The sequence below is a fragment of the Erpetoichthys calabaricus genome, chromosome 15 (assembly GCF_900747795.2).
Source record: "Erpetoichthys calabaricus chromosome 15, fErpCal1.3, whole genome shotgun sequence".
NCBI lineage: Eukaryota > Metazoa > Chordata > Cladistia > Polypteriformes > Polypteridae > Erpetoichthys > Erpetoichthys calabaricus.
In genome coordinates, this window is record NC_041408.2 from 71,467,583 (window position 1) to 71,491,966 (window position 24,384).

The following is a 24,384-nucleotide window of genomic DNA, read 5'->3' on the forward strand; positions in this document are numbered from 1 at the left end:
GATGTACGTGGCAATATCAATTGGGAAAGAACGTGAGTGAGTTAGGCAGACAATCGATAACAAAAGCAATAAGGTGATGTCACCAACTCACCTAAAAATGAGTGATGATAGAGTTCCAAGTTACAGGTATTTGTTTTAGATTCATAAACATTGTCCTATTCCATGTAAGGTAGTGAGTTTATAAGTTACTGCCTAGAAATGGACCCAGCTGAAGCAAGCATAGATGTTGTAATAATTGCACAATCATACACAGAATGTCTGGTGCTAATTCTAATACATAAAACATACCATTAAACTCTCATTAACAATAGCCTGGTCAAGATATCGTGATAACTTAGCTATCTGCTAAACAAACACGCTCAATGGAATGAATGGTCTCCTGTTATTTGTCAGATGTCTTATGTTCTTATATTAAATTTATTTCTCATGGTTTTTTTCTCTTTATATTGTACTCCTGTCTACTGTGGTTAAAGAATGTGTAATAAAATATTGGAAAATGACACTCCAATAGTTGACCCCACTTTTAATTAGCATATATTAACTGCCCTTGAGTTGTGAAAATCTCAAAGGAAATCCACCAGGGAAGAGAATAAAACACTCTGACCGATCACAGCTAATTAACATAAAGTCAAACATCTTTTGTCAGCAAAATTCCTCAAAGAGGACAATGAAGCAGAGAAAATGATGCCCGTGTGGGACGTGTCAACTCTGAGGGTATCACTGCTAAAGCCTCGAGGTCCAAAGCAGCTTGTCTCTGGAGAGACCACCAGCGTGTGCACTGAGAAGCTAAGAAAGCTAAAATAAACCCACCAAGCTGCAGCTTCAACTCGCCTCAGGTAAAGGGTGTAAGGGGCATGAGACGCACCTCATTTTCAGTAGAATTGAGTAATATCATTTGGATAACAAGACCAAACATATTTTAATTGGTTGTTGAAAGGAGTGGTTCAAGAGGGACAAGGATCCACAAATTAAATATGGTAAGTTCCTCTTTAGTGTGTGCTTGAGTGAGCCCATCCAAGGACTAGTGTCGACTCCTGCCCTGCGCCCAGTGCTGCCAAGGTAGACTCCCAACAAACCTGAACTGGATGAAGTAGATTTGAAAATGTTAAATTATGTAAATCTCTCTCTGCATCCATTTACTGTACATGTCCTCAATCCATCCTTCATATACAACTTCAACAGCAAAGTGGAAAGAGAAGTGTGGCAAATGCCAGCCAACAGGGGTTGACACACATGACACTCTTTCTATATCTATCCCAATATCATTCTGTTGTGACCATCTTGATCTTACTGAAGCCCATCGACATATTAAAGATGGTAATTTCAGAGAACAATCAGTCAGGCAGAGGTCGATAGGCTAAGGTCAGAGCCAAATCTAAGGACAAAACCAAACTTGTGGTCACTAAAACGGTCAGCTCAGTGCCGGATTAACCAATAGGCACATGTAGCATATGCTACGGGCTCCGCAATTTCGGGGGCCCCCAAATGGTGGACCCAATATTTAATGAAAAAGTGTAGCATTGAAAAACTGGTCTTAAAAAATATTATCTTTATGTTTTTAAACTGTAAATTTCTTACACAACAAAACTTTAGGGGCCCAACACATAAAATTCACATAAATATTATAAGATTCTTATTATAATCGAGAGTAAAATAATTATTCAGTCCGGTTTGAACTGTTCAGAATCTAAACTTCAGATGATGCAGACCAAAAGGGCCCCCAAATTTGAAATGTGCTACGGGCCCCCAAAGCTCTTAATCCGGCCCTGGGTCAGCTCAAAGCCAAATTCTCTTTTCTTTTTGCATTCTGTGAAGGATCAAGTTCAGATAGCTATTATTTTAAATAGCCTGCTACCATGATTGTCACATGGCCTTGAGTCTAATGAAGTTGCTTCAGGTTCCGACCCCCACTATCTTCTACAAATAAATACAAATAAAATAGACGGATAGATTAACATCAACAGCAAACAAAATGTCTATACAGTATGATATTAAGATTCCTTTAACAAACTATGTCATCATCATTTCACATTTTCAACCCCACACATCCCTGAGTTTGGTAAAAAGGAGCTCCAAAAACAGATGGGCATTTGCAACATTTCAGCCTTACCTCTTAAAATCTTCTCAAGTTCTATATGTTTTTGATTGATTTGACATGAGAAAGACGTTGTGTCTGCGAGAAGACAAGGTTTGAGAGTGAACAAACAGCCAGAAATGGGTCAAAACCAGATCAAAAAAGAACATGCGACAAAGCCAAAATGTAAAGCAAAAATCATGATCAAAAATGAGCTAAAGTCGAAATACCATAGAAATCAAGTAAGAAACTAATTGTATAGCAATTTGAGAAATAAGTGATGAATTCGCAGCTTGGACAAGGAAGTGTTTCCATGGATGACCTTTTATCCCATTTTATCACAACATCAAAGGACACACCCCTATCAACCAGTATGTTTATCCAAAATATGGCAATAGTGAAGACACAAACTGGTGGCGATCATGAAAATACAAAATAGCAGACAAAACAGTCCAAAAAATTATTCACAATCAAAATGAAAAAGAATAACAAAAATAGGATCTTAGAACTAGCCTTAGAGATCCAAATATCCCCAACATGAGCATAAAGTTACAGTCTTTTATAAAAGAAAACCTATAAAAAATATCAGAAAAAGAAAGTGAGGAGCTGATGGCACAGCAGAAGCCAACAAATGCCACTCTGAATTTCTAGTGTCTTTTATAGGACTCTCATGTAACTGCAGTCCCAATGCTGCAGCACCTCAGAGTCCTAACCCAAGACAATGCCACCACCTTATTGACATACTATAGAACACAACTGTTTTGCCATCAGAAAAACATTCTGCACAAGGACAAGGAAGAAAACAGAGAATAATTTTCAGAAAGGTCAAAAGCCAACAAAATCCTTAAAGCAAAACATCAAAGCTCAATACACAAAGCAATAACTAGAATCACAACATAGAAGTAAAGTATTTTAAAATAGTTTCTGAAATAGTTAAAACACGCTGTAAAGATTGATCACAATATCCAGAAACTTGAGGAACACTAAGAGCAGTGCACCGCCATCTTACATAGGCAGAGTGACAACTTAACAGGTGATAAAAAATACAAAATACAACAAAATGGTGGCACCTGTGATAAAAACAAAAAAAATTAAAATATGGACACAAAAGTTTAAGAAACATAACAGTAAAAAAATATTCACAAGGTGAAAATGTACAGATGCATAAAAAATAATTGTACAACTAAAATCTGCAAATGTCCAAACTCCAAATCGTGACAACAACTGATGGTAAAATGCCAAGTAAGAATTTCATTAACTACTCTGTGTGCACCAGGACTGTCAAATTATACAAAACAGGGTTCAAATACTATTCAAATATATTTAAACATAGTTTAAAAAGTTCTAAGTGCTATCACTTGTATATTTGTACTTAATGTGCCCCAGTATGCTTCATTAGTATTAAAATGTTTGCTTTTTTGCTGGTGAGAAAGGAAACCATCTTTTGCTTGCTATGATGAATGCAACAGCAAACCAGAGATTGCAGGTTCACAAGTGAAACAGAACAGGATCAGGAGCAAAGCAATCATCCTTGGACGATGGAGATGAGTGTTTAGCATCTGTCTATAGTACACCTGTTAACCAAACAGCAAAGCAGTGAGGTAGAAAAATCTGTCTGTATTATAAATGACGATACAAACTAACAATTCAAAATTATAAAAACAATAATCATGGAAGTAACATGCAAAACAAATCCAAAATACAGACGTACTGCAGCGCAGCGTGTCTAGAGTAACACAAAGCCAAAACTTAGTGTGAGGTAAAATAAAGGAACGTTCGTTTACAATCAAAAGTCAGTATTTGCCATCGGATAGGACATTTTTACATATAGCCAAGTCAATTTTATTTATAGAGCACGATTAAAAATAACAGACATAGAGTCAAAATATATTCAAATAGTGATATTCAGGCTGACAGTCCTAATGTGCACTTGTCGTTGAACTTGACCAGACTCAACTCCGATTTGTCCTTTAATGAAAGTTCTCTCCACTGATTGACCCTTATCTGTTCTAAGGCTACAGCATCCAGTACATGTGCTCTAATCTTTTTTTCTTTAAAAACGTAATTCAGTGTTTCCATGATGCTCTTTGTTTGTGGCCACTTCCAGTCAGACTTCTCTTCTGTACTGCCAGGATCCCTCCTACTCTGCAACCCATGTCACCTTCAAAGCTAGATGTGACCTGGCACCCCACTACCACATCTCTAGCATACTCTTCATTTGATAATTACATCTAATCTATCCTTTCATCTTCTATGCCTCCAGTGTAGGTCCTCCTCAGATGATTTTCTTTTTCTAGCTGCAGACTACAGATCTTCATGTGGGTCTTCCAGGGTAGAGGTAGAACCCATTTTTGCACATTTCCGTTCTGCCTCCTCAGTCTCCCACAAAATGGCAATCTTTGAGATGCATGGAATCTGTCCAAGTCACAGTAACTCCTATTTAGTGGGGGTAAGGCCTGGTCAGGCTTATCTGACACACACCCGACAAATGGAGTCGGACCCATATCCTGCATCTAATCAGCTGGAAACCATTTAGTGTAATCATTTGACCTTGAGTGCTGTCACCGGCATTCTGAACCCCCCCCCCCCCCCAGTAGAAATGCACTAAACAATAAGGTGTAAATTAACAGCCTGAGTGTTTCCACCTGCCATTGTGCTTCTGCAGCACAGCGATCATTAATCAACGTCACACTGAACAACAGTCCTCGAATTTGGAAGCACGGCCACCACTGCAGGGTTGTACCTCTTATATAAGCAGCACATTAATGCTTGGAAAAGGTCAGAAATTTAAGTTTTATTTTTATCAGAAACAATGCATATTTAATATACATTAATACCATCTTTGAAGATTAGCCTGTCTAAGAATGACCCACACGTTACTGTTCATGGAGTCAATTTGTGGGTGCACAAAGGAGACAATCAATCACACTAACAACACAAAGGCATCTCCATTTGAAAAGAGAAGCTGAAGGTTATTTCTAGTTCTAAATATTCCAGATACATATTCAGTTTAGAGATAAATATGGAAGGCAAGCACAACTAGCAAAGTGGGGAGAAGTGATTCTCAATTAATTGAGAAATTTCAAAAAACAAAATTACGAAATAGCATCCATCCATTTCCAGAGTCTGCCTAATCCAGTATTGGGTACACTGAATTTCTGTGCCATTGTCTAATTAAAATGGGCCACTCTTCAATGAGTACTCATCCTTTTGTTTCTGCACTTGCTCTGTTAGGCCTCATAGAAACAGGAACCATGTTTCCCTAGATGAACACACATCTAAATATTTTTACATGTGTCTTTCAGACTAGACGACAGTAGTCAGTAAAAGGACGTAGAAAAAGAGAAGAACAAGAGCAATGTCCTATGAAACAGAGGAGAATAAATACTGGCAGGGACAACACACATCATCATGCCTCTGCACAAGGACACCGGGCACGTCCCGGAATGCCTAAAGACAGATGGACAAATTTCCTCCTGGGGTAATAAAATGAATAAAATTAAATGTTGGGAGGATTGTCCCTGACCCTTCACAACTCTGAACTAGAATGATAGGGTATGTTTTGATGGAAAGACTGACATGGCTGGCGGCGTTTTTAAAAATTTCAAAGCAAATGGCAGGCGTGGATTTATTACAGCGTTAGTCATCTTGGCTCTATGTTAACACTCACTATGACAGAATTGATTTTTCACACATTGAAAGATTCGATTTTTGTAAACAAATGTTGGTTTACAAACTGGTGCTTGATTAGTTGGTTACTCATGCCCATCCCAAATTGCTGGGGAACACCCACTTAATGTGTCACTTTTATGTCTACCTTGGCAGAAATGAGCTCAAGGCAGAAACTGGCCCTGGATGGCAGACTATTCCACGGTACAGCACAATGACAATACCAGGCCTAATGTCACAGGGATGGGCAAAATCAAAGCTGTGGACCTACGGGGAACATGAAAACGACACAGAACACACCAGGGTTCAAACACTTGGCGAAAACAGCACTGCATGCTGTGCCATTGTGCAGTCTATATACACTATCTTTTTTATCTCATTTAATTAACTGGATTATTAAAATAATGATTTTGTTTTTGTGTTATGTTGCATCTATCCATCCATTTCAAACAGTGCCTTTACCATCTATGATAGATAGATAGATAGATAGATAGATAGATAGATAGATAGATAGATAGATAGATAGATAGATAGATAGATAGATAGATAGATAGATAGATAGATAGATAGATAGATAGATAGATAGATAGATATGAACAGCATTATCATTATCTTTTATGTGGTGCCCTACTTGTCTGTCTTTCTATATATTATTTTATATTGTGCCTTTACTATGTATCTGTCAAGTCTTGCCAAATAGTACACCTTTATTTAAGTGGGGAAGTGTTTTATCTTTTCTTCCTCACAACACAGCACAGTACGGAAAGCACCAAACACAACACAATACAGTTCTTCTTTCTTTCTCTCTCTCTGTCTTCCTCTGTCACCTCCACTCCTTCTCACATGCTTTGTCTTCCACCTCCTGACTCTGGCTCTTCACTGTGAGGCTGGCAAGTCCTTTAATAGTGGCCAACCCGGAAGTGCTTCTGTTCTTCCACCCATGTGGTCTGTAAGCACTTCTGAGTTAGGCGGAAACCCCATGCCATAAGGCTCCTTCATTTTTACAGCACCCCCTGGCAGCACCCATGGTACCCAAAACAGCTGAGAAAAAGAACTCCAAGTCCCATAGTGCCCTGTGGGAATCCAGGGCACCACTGCAATCAAAGGGAGCTGCCATCTAGCATTCTGGGGGAAGCAGCGCCCTAAAGAGGCTGCCTTCCCCCATCCTTCCACTTCTTGGGCATCCCGGCCAGGTTGGGATGCCAGCCATCTCTTACACTCCTTACTATCTATCTCTCTATTTTATACAGTGCCCTACCTATTTATTATTTTATTCGGCAACTTTAGTATTTATCTACTATAGCACCTTTCTTACATATCTACAGTATTATTTTATATAGCATCTTTCTTATCTATTATAACACCTCTCACATCTCTAAATCAATTTATATATTACCTTATATAGCTCATTTTCCATTTATCTTTTCAGTTTGTCTATGTATCATATAGTACATTTCATATCTATCTATTATTTGATATAAAACCTTATCTATCTTTATATAGTGCCTTTATTATCTCAGCACCTTTCTTATACACATATTATTTTAAATACCACATTTCCTATTTATCTATCATAGCACTTATCTATTTTATATAGTGCCTTTACCGTCTGTCACAGCCTATTCTTATATATTTATTGTTTAATATATCACATTTCCTTTCCTATCTGTCTCTCTATCTATCACAACGTCTCTCCTTTCTCCAAATCAATCTATTTATGTATTGTTTTATATAGTTCCTTTTCTGTCTACCATATGGTACCTTTCATATCTATCCATTATTTTACATAGCACCTTTGTTGTCTATTTTATATAGTGCCTTTACTATTTATTTATCACAGCACCTTTCTTATCTAACTATCCATCCATCCATTCATTTTCCAACCCGCTCAATCCGAACACAGGGTCACGGGGGTCTGCTGGAGCCAATCCCAGCCAACACAGGGCACAAGGCAGGAACCAATCCTGGGCAGGGTGCCAACCCACCGCAGGACACACACAAACACACCCACACACCAAGCACACACTAGGGCCAATGTAGAATTGCCAACCCACCTAACCTGCATGTCTTTGGACTGTGGGAGGAAACCGGAGCGCCCGGAGGAAACCCACGCAGACACGGGGAGAACATGCAAACTCCTCGCAGGGAGGACCCGGGAAGCCAACCCGGGTCTTCTAACTGCGAGGCAGCAGCGCTACCACTGCGCCACCGTGCCGCCCCTTATCTAACTACCTCAACAATATAGATCCTTTCATGTCTATCTACCTACCATCAGTCCGTCCCTGAATTTCCTAGCTGACATCATCCAGTTTGTGATTCCAGTAACTTAGGGTTGGAGTCTAAAAAAGGTGATAAGTTATCCAAGAGCTTATTAAGATATGAAACACCTAACAATGTCAGAACAAAGTTGTAAGGTTTGGACAAGAGTGTCCCCCACTGCCTTGCTGCTTTACGTAATTCTCGGGGTCTTGAGAGATCCTGCCCCGAGTGCTCCACAATATTTGTGTAACCTGCGAAGGCACTCATCAAACAGAACATGCGGACGAGCGTTCAAAAACAAATTACGGCAGCAGAGTGAATTAAAATTCACCACACACGACTCTACTGGTGAGCAAAGGCTTCTACACGATACAGAAAAGTAATGAGATCCAATCACCTGGCCCCTATGCAATGCACCATACGCTGCACGTTTACATTTTGTCATTTGAATGAAAACGGCCCTCAAATCCAAATCCAAGAAGCTTCTTGGTTTTAACTCCTGGAGATTAAAGCAGTTCTTGAGATTTTGGTGCAATGTGGCAACCAACACTCTGTACCACTGCACAGGGGAGAAGCAGAGAGAAATAGAGAAATAAATAAATAAAGCAAGCAAGCTCTGCAGCAGTTGGGGATGGGACAAGTGCAGCCCAAATGAGCCAACGTCGTCACAACAGGAAAACTCCCATTCATCAAATTAGCGCTAATTAAAGCAAATCCTTCATTTGCCTGCCATGAGGTGGCCATTGTATCACTCCACAGTCTCAGAAGCCCGTCGGCAACCTGTCACGATGCAGAAAAAGAGATGTTTCAACAGCCAGCGCACCATTGTCTACCGCACTGCTTCAATAAATTAAAAGAAAGTTTGTGCCAGCTATCAGCAGCAGGTGCATTCGTTTCAAAACATCTCTAAATAAATCATGAGACAGAGGCTTCCACGCGGCCACACCAGCCAGCACCTCAGGAGATGGGGTAGGTGGGGGGTACATGTTCGACAAACCCTTTAGGACCACCAAGAAATCCGCACTATCTTCCGACCCTGCAGCCTCTTCACAAAGGAGCACGGCGAATTACACAGACGTGAATTTGAAACTATGTGTAAGTGCTTAATTATTTAGCGCCATAATAAAAATGAATAACAGTTGCAGTGAGAATGCCTTCAGAGCAAGAAACGAGGAGGGGGCAAGACAGAACCCCCCAGGACCATCCGACATTGGCGCAATGGCCAACTTGTACCTAAACATCATAAAGCGTCTGAAATTTAAAGAGAGCAATAGGCCATTAGCTAAACGGCTGCTGGGAAACGCTTTAGCTTCATAAGGAAGATGAAGGGCAGTGGTCACGTACTTTAGTGGGCTCTGGGTTCACCTTCGGAGGTGACAAAGCAGTTTGACACATTTTAGGCAAGCGGAGTGGGGAAGCTGCCAAGCCACTGGACTCCGTTGCCCCTCTAAGAAATATGGAAACAAATGTCTCTTAAGATGTCATGTTGGGATCACAACACATCATTCTCCAAGTTGATTAATCCAAAGCAGGGCTCTGGTGGTCCTGAACCTGCCCATCTTGAGAAAGATATGTTGGATCGATTACTCTCGTTACGCTGGCCTGCTCTGAAGTGGCCTCCAGTCCAGTGTTGGTTCCTGTTCTTGAGCCTGAGGGGGTGATGAGTTCAGAAAATGGACAAAATATTCAGGTTTTTAAAAAAAAATCTGCTTTAAAAACAGTAATCTGAGATATAAACGTTAACCCTCATCTGTAATTACAGCGTAATAAGAATATGGCGTAGCGCAGGAGGAATACAGTCAAGTGTTTTTATGGTACTGGATGAAGACTATCAAGTTATTTTGTGAAGTACTTCTAATATAATGGAACAAATTAAACCAAAAAAACTGCATGTGTTCATTTTAACGCAGCTAATCCAGGGCCGTTTTAACACTTGGGAGCCCCATGCCAATCTATGTATGTTGTGACTTGCTGAGTGGTTGTGTAGGTAGGGACCCCAATGCACTGCTTTGTCCTGGGGCCTATAATGCGGTTAAGACAGCCCTGAGCTAATCATCTCCGTCTGAATGCTGGCCCATGTCTGCATGCACTTTGCATGTTCTCCCTGTATACGTGTCATTTTTTTTTTCCCTCTCAGATCCCAAAGATGTCTGGATTATCTTAATTTCCAGGACAAGCTGGATGGGACACACCTCCATTGACACTTGCTTGGGATGTGGGAGGAAAAGCCACATTGACAACAGACCAGCCATTCTTATTATTAAAAAAAAAAAAAAAAAAAACACCCAATATGCACCTCTGGAGAGCCTTCGCTTGGCTCTGACAGTCACATCTGCTGTCACCTTCCTCATCCTCGTCTCAGAGATCATTACAAATCACACCCAGGAGATCCTTGTTAGCTAAGAAGGCACCCCAATATCTCACTCGGCCAGTTTTTAAAATCCATCAGGGCGCCCAGCATCACATTCAGCACACATAATCTGATTACTATTTTGTATCAAAAGCTAATTCTGAGTGCCAAGAAACTGCAAGAAGGGAAATGCAAATGAGAGCACCAAGTGACCAAGAAGCAAACAGATAGCTGCCATGTCTGTATTGATTCAAATGTGCAACACTTACTGCTGTGTCACTAAGAATGCTGCAGGAACGAGGGTGGGGGGGGGGGAGGGATGGGGGTGTTTAGAGCAGAGCAGGCCCAACCCCCACTTCCACCCCATCATAAAAACACACACACACACATCCCCCCCCCCAAAATGAAACTGCAGATCACAAACACGGTGGAGATCTGAGCAGAAGGAAAGAAGGGGAAAGTGGGAATGGTCTGAAGGTAAAAGGCTAGACAGAACCAACTGGGGGGTCAGTCAGGGTCTTCTGTCAGTAAAGGCCCCTCACTCCAGATCTGGGAAACTGTGGCGGGCAACTCAAAAGCAGTCATAATAACAACATGCATTGGCCCATCAGCTTGTCTGTCTGAGGGCTTCTCCATGTCTCGCCTGTCTATCTGCTTATTTATCGTTATTTGTTTACATTTATCAATAATTCAATAAAAAGATACATATATCTATTTAAGTACTCAGATACTTACATATCTATGTGCCTGTCCAGTAAACTGACGATCTATTTATCAAAGGACCTTCCATGTCCATCTATATTACTTTTCTATCTGCTTATTTATTTATCTAAAGAACTGGACAGATACAGATAGCTAGCTGTCAATCATGGCATCTTTTTATAACTACTTATGTATGTATTTTTGTACCTACATGTTTACTTATGTACTTATTCATAAACAATCATTTATTTCACCTTGTATCTACATATCTGTGTATCTATCTGTTAATTTAATGACCGCCTAATTGCAGCACCTTTCACATCCCTCTGCTGATCTGTGTATCTGCTGATGTAGCTCTGTATGGCTTCACCTGCCTGTCATTCTCTATCATGGCATCTTTCAGATCTCAATAAATGCAACTATTTCTTTAACTATCAATACATTTATTGATTTTTAATTAGTCCTTTCTTTTCTTATCTATATATCTATTTTAATTATTTATAAAGGCAATTTTCATATATATATATATATATATATATATATATATACTGTATATATCATATATGAGGACTACCTTATGGATCTGTCTGTCTATATGTCTGTCTGTCTGTCCTTCTTTAACATTTAATTATATATATTGCCTTACATATATATCTGTCCTTAACATTTATTTTACACAGTGCTTTACCTATCTATCTATCCTTACTAGTTATTTTATGTAGTGTTTTACCGATCGGTCTGTCTGTCCTTAACATTTATTGTATATAATGCTTTATCTAGCTATCTATCTATATGTATGTCTGTCTGTCTATCCTTAACATTTACTTTAAAATGGTGCCTTATCTATGTTTATTCTTAACATTTTATATACAGCCACATCTATCTACGTTTATCTATCCTTAACATTATTTTATATAGTGCCTTATGTATCTGTCAATCTATTTATATGTCTGCCTGTCTATCTTTCTGTCTAGTACTTTACCTGCTTATTATAAATAGAACTCAAAGCCACTATCTTCATATCTGTGTATTTATTGACATATTGATATTGATATATTTAATTATTTATTATTGTAATATGTATCTCCTTGTCTGCCTAAGAGTCTGCCTATCTAGCTGTTTAGTTATCTGTCGATCATACTCCGCTCATGTCTGTTATATATATATATATATATATATATATATATATATATATATATATAAATAAATTATTTGACTACATCTTTTAGAAATCTCTTTAGGTGTTTGCTTCTCTCCGTACGCACTCGTCTGTCTCTCTGTTTTTCTGTTCAATGACTTGACTAATCATCGATCCTTCTATTTCTTTGATTATTGGTTAGGCTGCTTTATTGTGTTGCCATATCCTGCACGGGCACTTTGCCTGAACGCCGCCTGGACTGTAAACTGCGTCTCACGTTGACAGCACATTATGCGCACATTTGCTGTTGCATGCCTCAATTACCCTACTTTGTTTTAAGCCCTCCCTCAAAAATCCTTAAAAACAAAAATGAAAAGTAAATGCAAAATTGTGTACATCTGTCTGCTCTTTACCGGTCTAATGACCGATACTTTTTAAATAGAAGTCAACCTAATTCCAAGTACAGTCCTTTTCAGCACATGTCACTTTGGTTCGGTATTGCAAGCTTCACAAAAAGCCGCCGTGATTTATCGATTCCGTTGCCTCACAACACGCGCACTTCGCTTTTCATTGAACAGTCGCAGCCTTGTCAATCCTCATATTCATGCAACGCTATGCGCAAAAAAGCATCTTTCCACTCTGTAGCTCGATGATTCTCCTGGGTGTTCGCCCCTCTTACTGGCTGGTGACCAGTGCGTCTCCGATGGCACTGCTTTCCATGCCGAGACGACTCGTGCCCTGAAATGCGGCGCTTTGAGGATGAATGCGATGTTTTTAGGTGCTGCTGAAGATGCGCTGCCTACGGTATACAACTCTGCTGTCAAACCCATCGGCTGCGCACCTTCCATTCACTGCCCTCTAAACTTTGTGATATATAAGGGAGTTCTAATTTCACCACCAGGACTTCATACACCACAGCGAAGAACAATGCTATCTTGCAAAAAGGAAAGAAAAAAACGCTACAAATGCTTCCGCAGGCAGTAGAGAGCGTAGGAGCTGATCGACAGCACGCAGCTTGGAAGATGAACCCCAGTTTCCAAGCAGAAAACTTGCGCTAACCGCGCTGCGTATGTCGTTATCGTAGGGTATGTTCAACCTGACAACAGGGTCAGTCCAAAATTATGAACCCTAACTACAGGAAGCGCCCCCACTTCAGACGGTATATTGCCAACAAGATCTTAAGCTCCTGCCCCTGCGCACAGTTGTGCCTTCTTTCAGTTGTATTCATATCTATAAAAATATTTTTAGAACACCCCCCTCCGCAATCGGTATCTCCAAAAGGGCTACATAATTGATTCAGCAAATAAAGGTCTAAATAAAAAAAGGCACGTAACAGCTGACAAAGGTAACCCTGCCATAAGCCCACCCAAAAACCAAAGATATTCAGACATCGAGGAGCCACTTACAGTCCGCAAGAACTGGATTTCGTCCTCGCCTTCTCCCCCTTCGGCCATAGTTGCACGCGTTCCAAACGGCTGGATGGATGGAGAATCAAGTCGAATCGAGTCGAGTCCCAGGCAGCAGCAGCAGAAGCAGCAGCAGCAGCAGGTTGAACGCCGGAGCGGTGTGCGGAATGTGCGCCAGGCTCGCAGCTCATTGGCCCGTCGGCGATCGAGATAGGCGGAGCTAGGCAGGTGTGCTTCAGCACAGACGGATGAGCCCACTGCTCCCCCTGCAGGGGGATATGTCTAATCTACGGCGATTACAGCGCCCTAGTGAAGCTTTGCAGTTTTACAGGCTGATTTTTCTTTTAGAGTAACCGCGTACGTGCTTTTCAAGTAGTCTCGGACCCGTACATACACAAATAAGAATTATAAGTGAGATCTTAACTGTAACGTGCCTGCAGTAAGGCAGCACGGAGACTGCGCCACTCTAACGCAAGATAATGGGATTTCCAATCCTCCCGTGGGTCCAAAAAATATCGCAACACAGTGGGACTTTCCACCGTCGCTGTTGTGCACATTTTTCACTGGTTGCCGTTAACACAGAACACTACTGTTCAGCGAAACAGCAGTATACTTTAACTCTTTTTTAAAGCATCAGTCTAGGACCCCTGGCTGAAATCTATCCATACGGAACGACGGGACCAACTCTGGACGGGGCAGTTCACACACACCTGACCAAGTCAAGAAGAAACTTTGTCCTGTGAATAGAAGCTGACGGACCCAAAGGGAGAACATGCTGACCCCATAGTAAAGGTAATCGAACGATGTTAGGTGGACACTTGAACTGCTGCATCACTGTTTGGCAATTAAAACTTATTATTATGCAGTACTAGTCAAATGTCTGGACGCACCCAGAAATTTTAATTTATTAATTGAAATTGATACCTTTTTTTGTCAAAATACCATTAAATACATCCAAGATATATGAAATAGCTGCTTTTTCATTTATTATTCACATATGACTGCCATTGCTTCTGTGTCCTAAATGGTCAACTCCCCTAACTTATCCTTTTATCTGTCTTGTGTTAATGCTAATTGGTTATTAGAGAGACCTTCGTAATTGCATTAGCACCACTGAAACCTGTTATTGTGATCATTTGGGTTGCAACATACTGGCATTCCTCAAGTCCAGTTCTGGGTTCAAAAATGGCTGAATGGAAACAGTTTTCTCGAGAAACATCTCTTTTGGTTTTTTTTTTTTTGGCCAAATAATAATAATTCATTACATTTATATTACGCTTTTCTCAGTACTCAAAGCGCTATCCACACAGGGAGGAACCGGGAAGCGAACCCACAATCTTCCACAGTCTCCTTACTGGAGAGCAGCAGCACTACCACTACGCCACCTGTGAATGGAGGTTATTCCATGCAACAGACTTTCAAAAAGATTTAATACAAAGGTGTCTATTACAGTCTTGAGAGAAAAGGGCAAATTGGATTTGACCAAGATAGAAAAAGTACATCAAGAGTCTGTATTTTCTGAAACAAAAAACTAACCGGTTTTCACTAACCGGTTTTACACACCAAATATTAGTGTAATTTGCAGCAGTTTCTCAAACTACGAACTCTGGTGTCATTATTCTGTATTTCTAAACCAATTGAATGGTATCTTGATAAAAAAAGGTATCAATTTCTATCAAAAACATGAACTTTTTTTTTAATTTTATTGTAATCATTCCATACAAATAGATCCATTTATACAAAAAAGATTTGAAGACAAATCAAACCCCACCCCTGAAAAGGAGAGTATGGCCAAAGGACAATTGCTAAGGGATTTTTAATAGGGCAAAAATAAACAAGGAATATATATATATATATATATATATATATATATATATATATATATATATAAATAAATGGAGAAGGAAAAGAAATGCGGAAATAAAACATGAACATTTCTGGGTGTGTCCAGACATTGCACTGGTGCTGTATATTCCTTCCCAGTCCCTGTGATCAGCGGGTCTACTTTCTACCCCTGACTACACCCTACTGCTATCAGGACCTTCTCCTATGCTGTGCCCAGACTCTGGCATTCACTTCCTCCTCATAATCGATCACTGCGCTCTTTTACTGAACTCAGACCTGTTTCAGATGTGTGTAAAATGATGCTTTATTGTGGCATTTATTGCTTATTTTGTATTTTTGCATATTATTTAGTAGCCCCTGTGACCTGTTGAAGTCAGGAAATAGAATAGAAAAGGTATCCCAATGTGTATAAATCTGTCTCAATTGCATTCCCATAAACACTACTTCACAGATGCTGTCGTTTCAAGGCCTTTTTTATACTTTCCATATTTGAAAGCGAGTTACAAAATTCCTCACACAGCTTTAACTCCTCACATGTCTCACATGCACTTCTGCTTTCCATTGCATCATCAAAGCCAAACCGACCAATCAGATTGCTTGGACAAACCAAACACACACACACACACCTTAGTGTTTTATTATTTAATAGATATATGTAGCTTTTTTAATTGTCAAGGTTTGCATCCCAGATCCTCCCTGCGTGGAGTCAGCATGCTCTTCCTGTGACTGAATGGGTTTTCTCCGGGGGCTCCGGGTTCTTCCCACAGTCCAAAGATATGCAGTTAGATGAATTAGTGACAATTAATTGGCTCTAGTGTGTGGATGAGGTGTGTGTTCACCATGCAACAGACTGGTGACCTGTTTAGCGTTTGTTCCTGCCTTGTGCTCTAAGTTAGCTGGTATAGGCTCCAGCATCCCCACAACCCTGGTCTGGATCAAGTGGATTACAAAATAACATGACATGATAAAATGTAAAGCAAAAATGATCAGAAGGACTTGTTGAGCAGGCCACATCCACCGACCCCAGGGCTTCATCACCCAATGGAAAATGGGAATTAGTAATATAGGCACGTAGAGTGTCATTGTATGCCATTTCAAGGTTGCTGATAACAAATATATTTTGATATTTGATTCTTTATCAGGGGTCCTAGCCCTCTAAGCGCTACTCGCAGAAGGTTAAAAATGATAACTTTCACACATAAGCAGGCTGGGGTATCGTTTTAGACTATTTCAAGGTCGGTTACTATGACTATGATGTTATCTTTGACTTGTGATCCTTGACTAGCGATCCAGCCCCCTATGGACCTCTATCAGAGGGTGAAAAAATGACTAACTTCTATTTCAACTGATAATATTTAGACTTTAAACATTTTAATTGAAGCAGACATTTTCATATTTCAAATATTTGATACCAGGCAGTATAGTGTAGTGGTTATGGACCTAGACCTAGAACTTCATTCCCTAAGGTTGTTGGTTCAAATCCTGCTACTGCCACTGTTTGACCCTCAGAAAATCACTTCACCTGCCTGTGCTCCAATTAGAAATACAAAAGAAACGTAACCAATTGTAACTCTCTAATGTTGTAAGTCGCCTTGCATAAAGGCATCAGTGTAATAAAATCTGCTCTTGTTTATTACACATTTCTACCTCATGAAGTAAAATCATTACATTTCTTATGAACACGCTGAATTCAGGGGGCTTATGCTAATTTAGACTTTTTTATACTAATTTAGTTTTTTTTTTCTTTTTTGCTTTGTTGCATCAGAAAAACAGAACAGTATAGAACAAATCTATCCAGGTCCACATTTTTTTCTTTTCCACTGCGACAGTTAATGATTCCTGTTCAATTACTAAAAATAAATAAATAAATAAAAGCTTCCCACTGCAGTCCATGTTTTACAAAGCAGAGAATGAATGACTCATATACTACATCCACTTCACTACATGTACATTTTCTCCAGAACATTCACAAGTTTCTACTCCCACATACTTTCTCTTTTTATTTAACTCCATCCCACTTTCTTATATTCTGTTGAGTGTATTTTTACCGAGAACTTCTTCAAGTCTTCCTCAGTATTTTTAGCTTGTTTTTCTAAACTTGCCGGATTTCTCCCTCATTTGCTGCCAGGCTTTCAGCCCCCTCTGTCAAGGTGAAATCCTCACCAAATTCATTTAAAGATTCACGACTGTCTTTCTGATTCATGGATCGTCAGCAACTACAAAAATCTGCGTTAGGTAACACTCTGCAATTAAAAAACAACCCCCTGATGTAATGACTGCACAGAAAGAAACAGACATTGATAGCTTTAAATTAAGGGTCAGGAGATGGGAAGTCAGAAAAACAAGCAAAGATTGATAGCAGTAATAATAAATTTAAACAGTGCTTAAAACATGAAGCAAAAATCAGGGTCATAAATGGCATACTGAGAGGGCTGACAGCCAAAATGATTATTAATACTGTAACAAGCCAGGGGGTGCAACAGATGGAGAAATGGAGTTGGTCTCTTTATACCGATTGCTGGTGAGTGGCCCTTAAAAGGAACCGTTGGCATCTTCAGCGACACTCCCAGCTGCTTTATCTGCTCACACACACACTGCCCAGCAGCGCCAGACCCCATTCACCCAGATTCACCCTATCCCTTGGCTCCATGAGCTGACTCAAGGCCAGGGTCCACATCCAGGCTAATAGGCTTCGGCAGCTGGGAGTGCTCTCTAAGTGCCGTGTCTGTGCACCCTCTAACATGCCAGCTATAAAAAGCAGCCCCATCAGCTTCTACAGATATTCCCACCCTCTTGGAGAGGCTGATGCCCAGATCCTGGGGTCACTACACTGCCCCCTTCTTTTAAGCCATTGTCCCGATAGTAGCACAAAGTCCATTTCAGGAGTGTGAGACAATCTAGTCTGCCCTGCCTGAAGCAAGCCATCGTGAGAGTGATTGAGAAATCTATCAGTGTTACTGCTAAAACAGTCCTCAGGTTTGGGGTAGCTAGTCGGTTCTTTTCCCAATCACTGGCACCAGTGTAACAACCCCTGGTACAATGTGAAGGACGTGTTAGTGCATTTTGAATATTTAAAGTATTTTTTGAACTTTAAAGACACTGCCCATTTTTGGGCCTGCGTAGACTTCGAAATCTGCCTGCTAAGTTTGGCATCAGACTACCTGAGGTGAGGCCTGTCTTTACGCAGACCAGTGAAGAGCCTGATCTGGTTTGCTGGTCTTTTTGGAGACCTTTCACTCATTTCGCCATGTTTATGTCAACATTTCAAAATAAATGCACTCCCCCACCCCCAATCACCACAGTGGACAGAGTGGATTACAACTTCAGATTTAGAGGTGGCCCAACAACTAATCTGAGAACTTGGCCTTCTTAAAGATATCAGAGCCCCCCATTTCTGTAGTCCTCCTGAGAGACGTCAACATTCACCTGAGAAAAATGGAGATAAAGAAATTCAGACTCCAATGATATTTAAAAAAAAAGACCAAAAAAAACAGCATATGACAAAAGGGTGGTAGAGATAATAGATGACTATCAACTTGGCATTATAAAAAACAGTTATTAATATGGGAATCAATTGTTATGATTTCTACATTTTACTATTTTTGCGCCATTCCCTTTCTAATTTCTGAAGATCTACATGGTGTGAACCACCCAGGCTGGCTGGCACTGTCAGCTTAACCCGACACAAACAAACGTGGGACACAAGTTCAAAGCACACACATTTTAATTGTTTCTTTTTCCTCATGAGAAACGCCTTCCCCGTTTCCCACAGGGACAACACAGTCCAAAGCATAACACAAATACAATTCTTTCTCCTCTGTTTCTCTTTCTTTAATCCACTCCTCTGGGCAAGGTTCGTCTTCCTCCTTCTGACTCTGGCTCCCTCAGTAGTGGCTGCTGGCTCCTTTTATAAGGCATCCAGAAGTGCTCCAGGTGCTTGACGACGCATTTCCGGCACCACTTCCAGGAAGAACTGCCCATAAGGGCTCAGCAGCTCCTGCTGCAGCACCCCCTGGCAGAGCCTGCGGATCCCAATTTGGGTTGCACCAAACTCCAACTTCCATGAAACCCTGCGGGAGTCCGAGGCACCACTGTAACCCAGGGGGGTTGCCATCTAGCGTCCCGGGGGAGGTAACGCTCTGGCCAGTGGCTAAACTGAGGTTTTTATACCCCAGGAATCTGACTTTCACATTATTTTCTCTCTATGTGCCTTCCATTAACATGGAATAATTTTTATTGCTTTCCTGCTACACCATTTTGGATTGCTCACAGGCACCACAGTTTTGTAGTAGGTTGCCCAGGCAATTCTCCCAGAGTTCTGCAGGAGTGTACATCACATATTGCCATTCACCTGACCCCAAGATGCTGGCGCATGCAATTCTAATATATCCAAGTTTGGATTAAAATATTTTATGTGTGATTCTCTGTGTCTTTCTGATCCTGGTATTCTGACTTTCCTTTAGTTTCTGATTGTTGCCCTACCTTTCTGGTTTGGCGAAAGTTCCACTTGTCTTTTTAGTATCGACCCCCTGCTCATATTTTTTGACCACGTTTCATCTCCTTATCCTTTCAATTAAATCTTTTTCACTGCCTCACCCTGGGACAGAACAACAATAACTAATAATTGCACAGTTAGGGAGAGGAAGAGAAAAAGAGAGACAGAAACCATGGAACCAGTATTAGACGTGAAAGGACACAAGTCACTTTATGTATCAAGATGGCAAGTTTAATTTGTTTAAGTTATGGCATTCATGATAAAGGTGTAAAATCAAAGTCCATAATAACAAGGTACTAGTTAGTAGAATTAAGAAACTATCACCATAACATCTCCCTTTATCTGAATGAAATTATTCAGTATATAAAATAGAATACGTCATTTTGTCTCTTAAGATTGATTACAATAAGGCAATATCTTAGCCAGTCACCCATCATGTTTTAAGGGTGTTTTATGGGCATGTTTTTATTGCTAAGGATATTGTTTAAATGGCTTGAATTTTACTTCAACTTGAATTGACAAAGTTTATTTCTATTAACATTTTGGTTTTTTTTGCTTACACAAGCTCCAAGTAGTGACCGATTCAGTCAACACTACTGACCTCACAAGATATGTCATTATAAATATGGTGGAATTCATAATACTCTATATCTCTCGGTGGATAAACATTACAAATTTTGCAAAGAATTTAGTTAGTTTCAATTAAAGCAGGCCCCAGTGTTTGGTGTCTTAAAGCCTTCTTGTTCCTTGACTTTTGATATTTTTTCTCCTGCCCCTTTGTTTTGACACCTCAATCTTAAACTATGCCATTAGATAATCTTTATAAGGCTCTTTTGGCTGTGTGTAGATGTGCTTTCCGTTTCTAATGTGTTTCAACTTAATAACCACTACATCTCTAGACATTTCACCATTTAACTCTAATCAGTTACCTCTATTAATCCCTTTGACATTTCTAAATGTCATACCTGCATTATGTCTCCAAGTGGTCTGATCTATTCAACCCTGAAAGCCCCTGCAGGTGACATGAGAAGGAGAAGCCTCATCACTTAGGTTACCCAACGATGCAGAGAGTGGAAAAAAAATTGATGGGCAATTTTCTTCTCTACTTAAACTCTGGTAATGGCTATTAAACTGATTGTAGTTTATGAGATTTAGCTTACTTACTTGATAACACTGCCTGAAATATGATAGTTTTAACATACTGCAACTGACCAACAACTATTTAAAAGGCTTCGAACGTGGTGTGAAAGAAAGCCCCAGAAGCACTAACCTAAGTGTAGGCTCAAGTTCAAGTTACTTCTTTACAATCATGGTATATATTGTGACAGATGGCCGGGACGCCCCTTCACCACATCTGCCAGGGAGACACGGGTGGGAAGCCCAGTATCTTCCCCTGGAAACTAGAAAACTAGATGGCAGCACCCCTGGGTTGCAGTGGTGCCTCGGACTCCCCCAGGGCTTCATGGGGGTTGGAGTTCTGTGCAGCTCTGTGGGGTTCCGCAGGCACCACCAGGGGGGGGTGCTGCAACAGGAGCGGCTGGCCCCTTTTGGGCACTTGCTTCACCTTACCCGGAAGTGCAGCCAGATGTCAGCAATCAACCACCTGGAGCACTTTCGGGTTCCTGATAAAAGGGAGCCAGCAACCACCACTCAGCAGCCAGAATCAGGAGGAAGAGGACGAGGTTGCCTGGGAGGAGTGGTGGTGCCAGAGGAATAGTGTTTGTTGGTCAGTGTTTAGTGCTTGGGACTGTGTTATGGCTGGAGGGATTATGGGGAAGACATGCCCTCCAGCTGAAGAAAAATAAAAGTCTTTTTGTTTTATATGTGCCTCCCGTGTCAAGTCTGTGTCAGGTCGGGTGCAATATAGCGCCTTTATTAAAATATTAATTTACACCCCACGTCACAGTACAACATGGGACGATCAAATTATCTTGTATATAACTAGTATCTGCTGGTATGTGTTGCCCAAAATGACAAAATATAGAGATGCAAACCATTCAAACATAGCATGGCTTCACAACAGGAAAACATGAAATCAATAAAATAAATAAAATTATTAACTCCTTAATACACGAGTGATAAATACAGGATAATAGGCATCTGAATTACACTGTCCATCTGCTAGTTGCATTCATATAAACCAACAGGTGCATGATTCACAGTATTTCCAATCCTAGTGTACGATTAAATAATACTAACTCATAATAAGAATATAGTAAACAATTTCAAAGATGCGCCCTGCCATTCAATCTGGCAGCGATGATGTAATACTGAGGGCTATTTTAGGCTTATAGGGTTAATACTGTCATATGTACAGAGTACAGTGTAATCCCAACTTGCATATGCTAATTAACATGCAACACACTGCCATTTATGTAAAATGAAATGAATAAACTTAACAGGTGTATCCCTTCATGTGGCATGGTACCAAACTGTAAGTGGGCTTTGCGGCACGAAAAAAAGGTTAGCAATCTATATGAATGTTTCAAGAAACATGACTGCAAATTTATTTTAATGGAGCAGCTTTCTCAGTCAGTAGACCCGATTCCATTTAAGCGTCTTTTTGAATCAAATGGAATAAGTTACTCAGAGTACAAAGGCAATGGCAGCTAATGTGCTACACCTATGGAAAACACTGCGGAATCAAAACAGACCAGTTATACTTTTGATACCTTATTTGGCCCATGTCCCAGTGAACTTGAGGGGTTTCAGAGTCAAATGGGAAACCAACTCAATACTAGGCAGAGTCCCCCTAATAAAAAATGCAACAATAATCTTTTTTTTTTTATTATTTTACACATTATTAACTTAAAAACATTATTTTATAATTTACTTAAAATATATATCACAAATAACACAACACAGAATAAAGCATTTCTGTAATGAATTTATAACCAGATATGAGGTTAAAATGTTATTATCAATAATGCTACAGTATTGTTCAGGGCCCTGTGCAAATTAGAAAAGCAAATGACAAACAAACAGCTTCTGGAAAATCAGAATTATCTAGTGCAAGTAACGACAGGCTGTTAGTGTTTTCTCTTGTCGGCCTGTATTACCTTGCTGGGCTCAAAGACAGCATTAATATAACATGAAATGTATTGAACATCAGTGAAATATTATTCATAAAAATACTTTGTAAGATATTGTAAGAAATTGTAAGATCATGTGACTAGCTTATAAAACCTGTAAGAATTTCATTTAAAAACCATTGTTGTTACAAAACAGCTATTTTTTCTTAAAATCCAAAGTCAAGAAAATAAATGTACATTTGGACTTCTGTATTTTGCATCTGAAAACATGTAAGATTAAAAAATAACCTGTGCAGCTATTCACCGAGTTAGCTGTTATAACAAGATGGTGGAGAATGGGACTATCATTAAGTTAAAACAAATTATTCCATCTCATATCCTAGGATTGGCCCAAGCCATTTTTCCACTTCAGCTACAGACATCTGTTTTCTCAGAGCATAATCTTCCACCTGCCAGAAAAGAGAAAACATGTAAATACAGGTGAACTCAAAGAAATGTTACACTTACCTGCAGCAACTTAACTGCTTTTTACTACATAGGCCATTAATTCAAATAACTAATATCAAATATACCAACAGGAAATGTCTATACCAGTATTGTCCTATGGGGTTGGGTTGGGGGGGACAGTTAAACCAAAAACCACTACACTACCAACAGTTATCTATAGAAGTGGAAGTACAAGGTGCAAGTGGCATAGACCTTTTTTCTTTTATTATTTTTGACAATTTGAGAAGTCTATTTTGATTTCCTTCCACCACAGATGGGGTCCGCTGTTGAATCCAAGTTTCTTGTTTATACGGACTCTTAATGGAGGTACAGTTAAAGTCTGAGGTACTCTTCTTGTAGAACCGCAGCAAATGGTATTTTTATTACAGGGGAGTTAATTGCCAGAACAGATACAGCTGTTACAGCTTTATCATTTTAGTTTAGTTTGAAATAATACCCATCGTTAATGGATATTAAATATTTTTATTATTCCTATTGTTGTTATTCTCCTATGGGCACTATGCAAGCAGCAACCTTTTTACATAAGCTCCATTACATTGGAATGTACAGAATGTCTACACTTTTGATGCAGAAATACTAGTGTACCTTTCTGGGTAAACCTGGAAAACCTATGATAAAGATTGCTCTGTTTTTGTTAATCATTTTGTAATTTTCTTTTCTTTGTTGTTTTACTTCCTGCATTTCTCTCTTTATGTGAAGCCCATAGACAGAGTATTGTGGTGCTACAGGTGTGCAGATAACGGGGCTGTCATCAGACACCCTATTTAAGGGCTGTGCAAATGCTAAGCTCATGGCTGGGGTGGTCAGTAAGGTACTCTGTATCACTGGCTCCCTCTCCTTCTTCTTTCATTATTAAGGAAAGTTTTGCTTTTTTGTATATTTTTAGTTTTGGCAATTTGTAATCCTT

General features: G+C 39.9%; 2 protein-coding genes across 6 annotated transcripts in view; both read right to left on the bottom strand.

The window, feature by feature from the left end:
* Positions 1-13,745, bottom strand: part of ryr2a (ryanodine receptor 2a (cardiac)) — a 657,734-nt gene extending 643,989 nt beyond the window's left edge. For all 3 annotated transcript variants that reach the window (XM_051919561.1, XM_051919560.1, XM_051919559.1), the window contains exon 1: positions 13,599-13,745. In XM_051919561.1, the coding sequence (XP_051775521.1) occupies positions 13,599-13,646 (48 nt within the window). In that variant the 5' untranslated portion in view covers positions 13,647-13,745. The remainder of the gene's footprint in view (positions 1-13,598) is intronic.
* An 8,079-nt stretch (positions 13,746-21,824) lies between these two features.
* Positions 21,825-24,384, bottom strand: part of mtr (5-methyltetrahydrofolate-homocysteine methyltransferase) — a 72,887-nt gene continuing 70,327 nt past the window's right edge. For all 3 annotated transcript variants that reach the window (XM_028820212.2, XM_051919601.1, XM_051919602.1), the window contains one exon: positions 21,825-23,419. In XM_028820212.2, the coding sequence (XP_028676045.2) occupies positions 23,333-23,419 (87 nt within the window). In that variant the 3' untranslated portion in view covers positions 21,825-23,332. The remainder of the gene's footprint in view (positions 23,420-24,384) is intronic.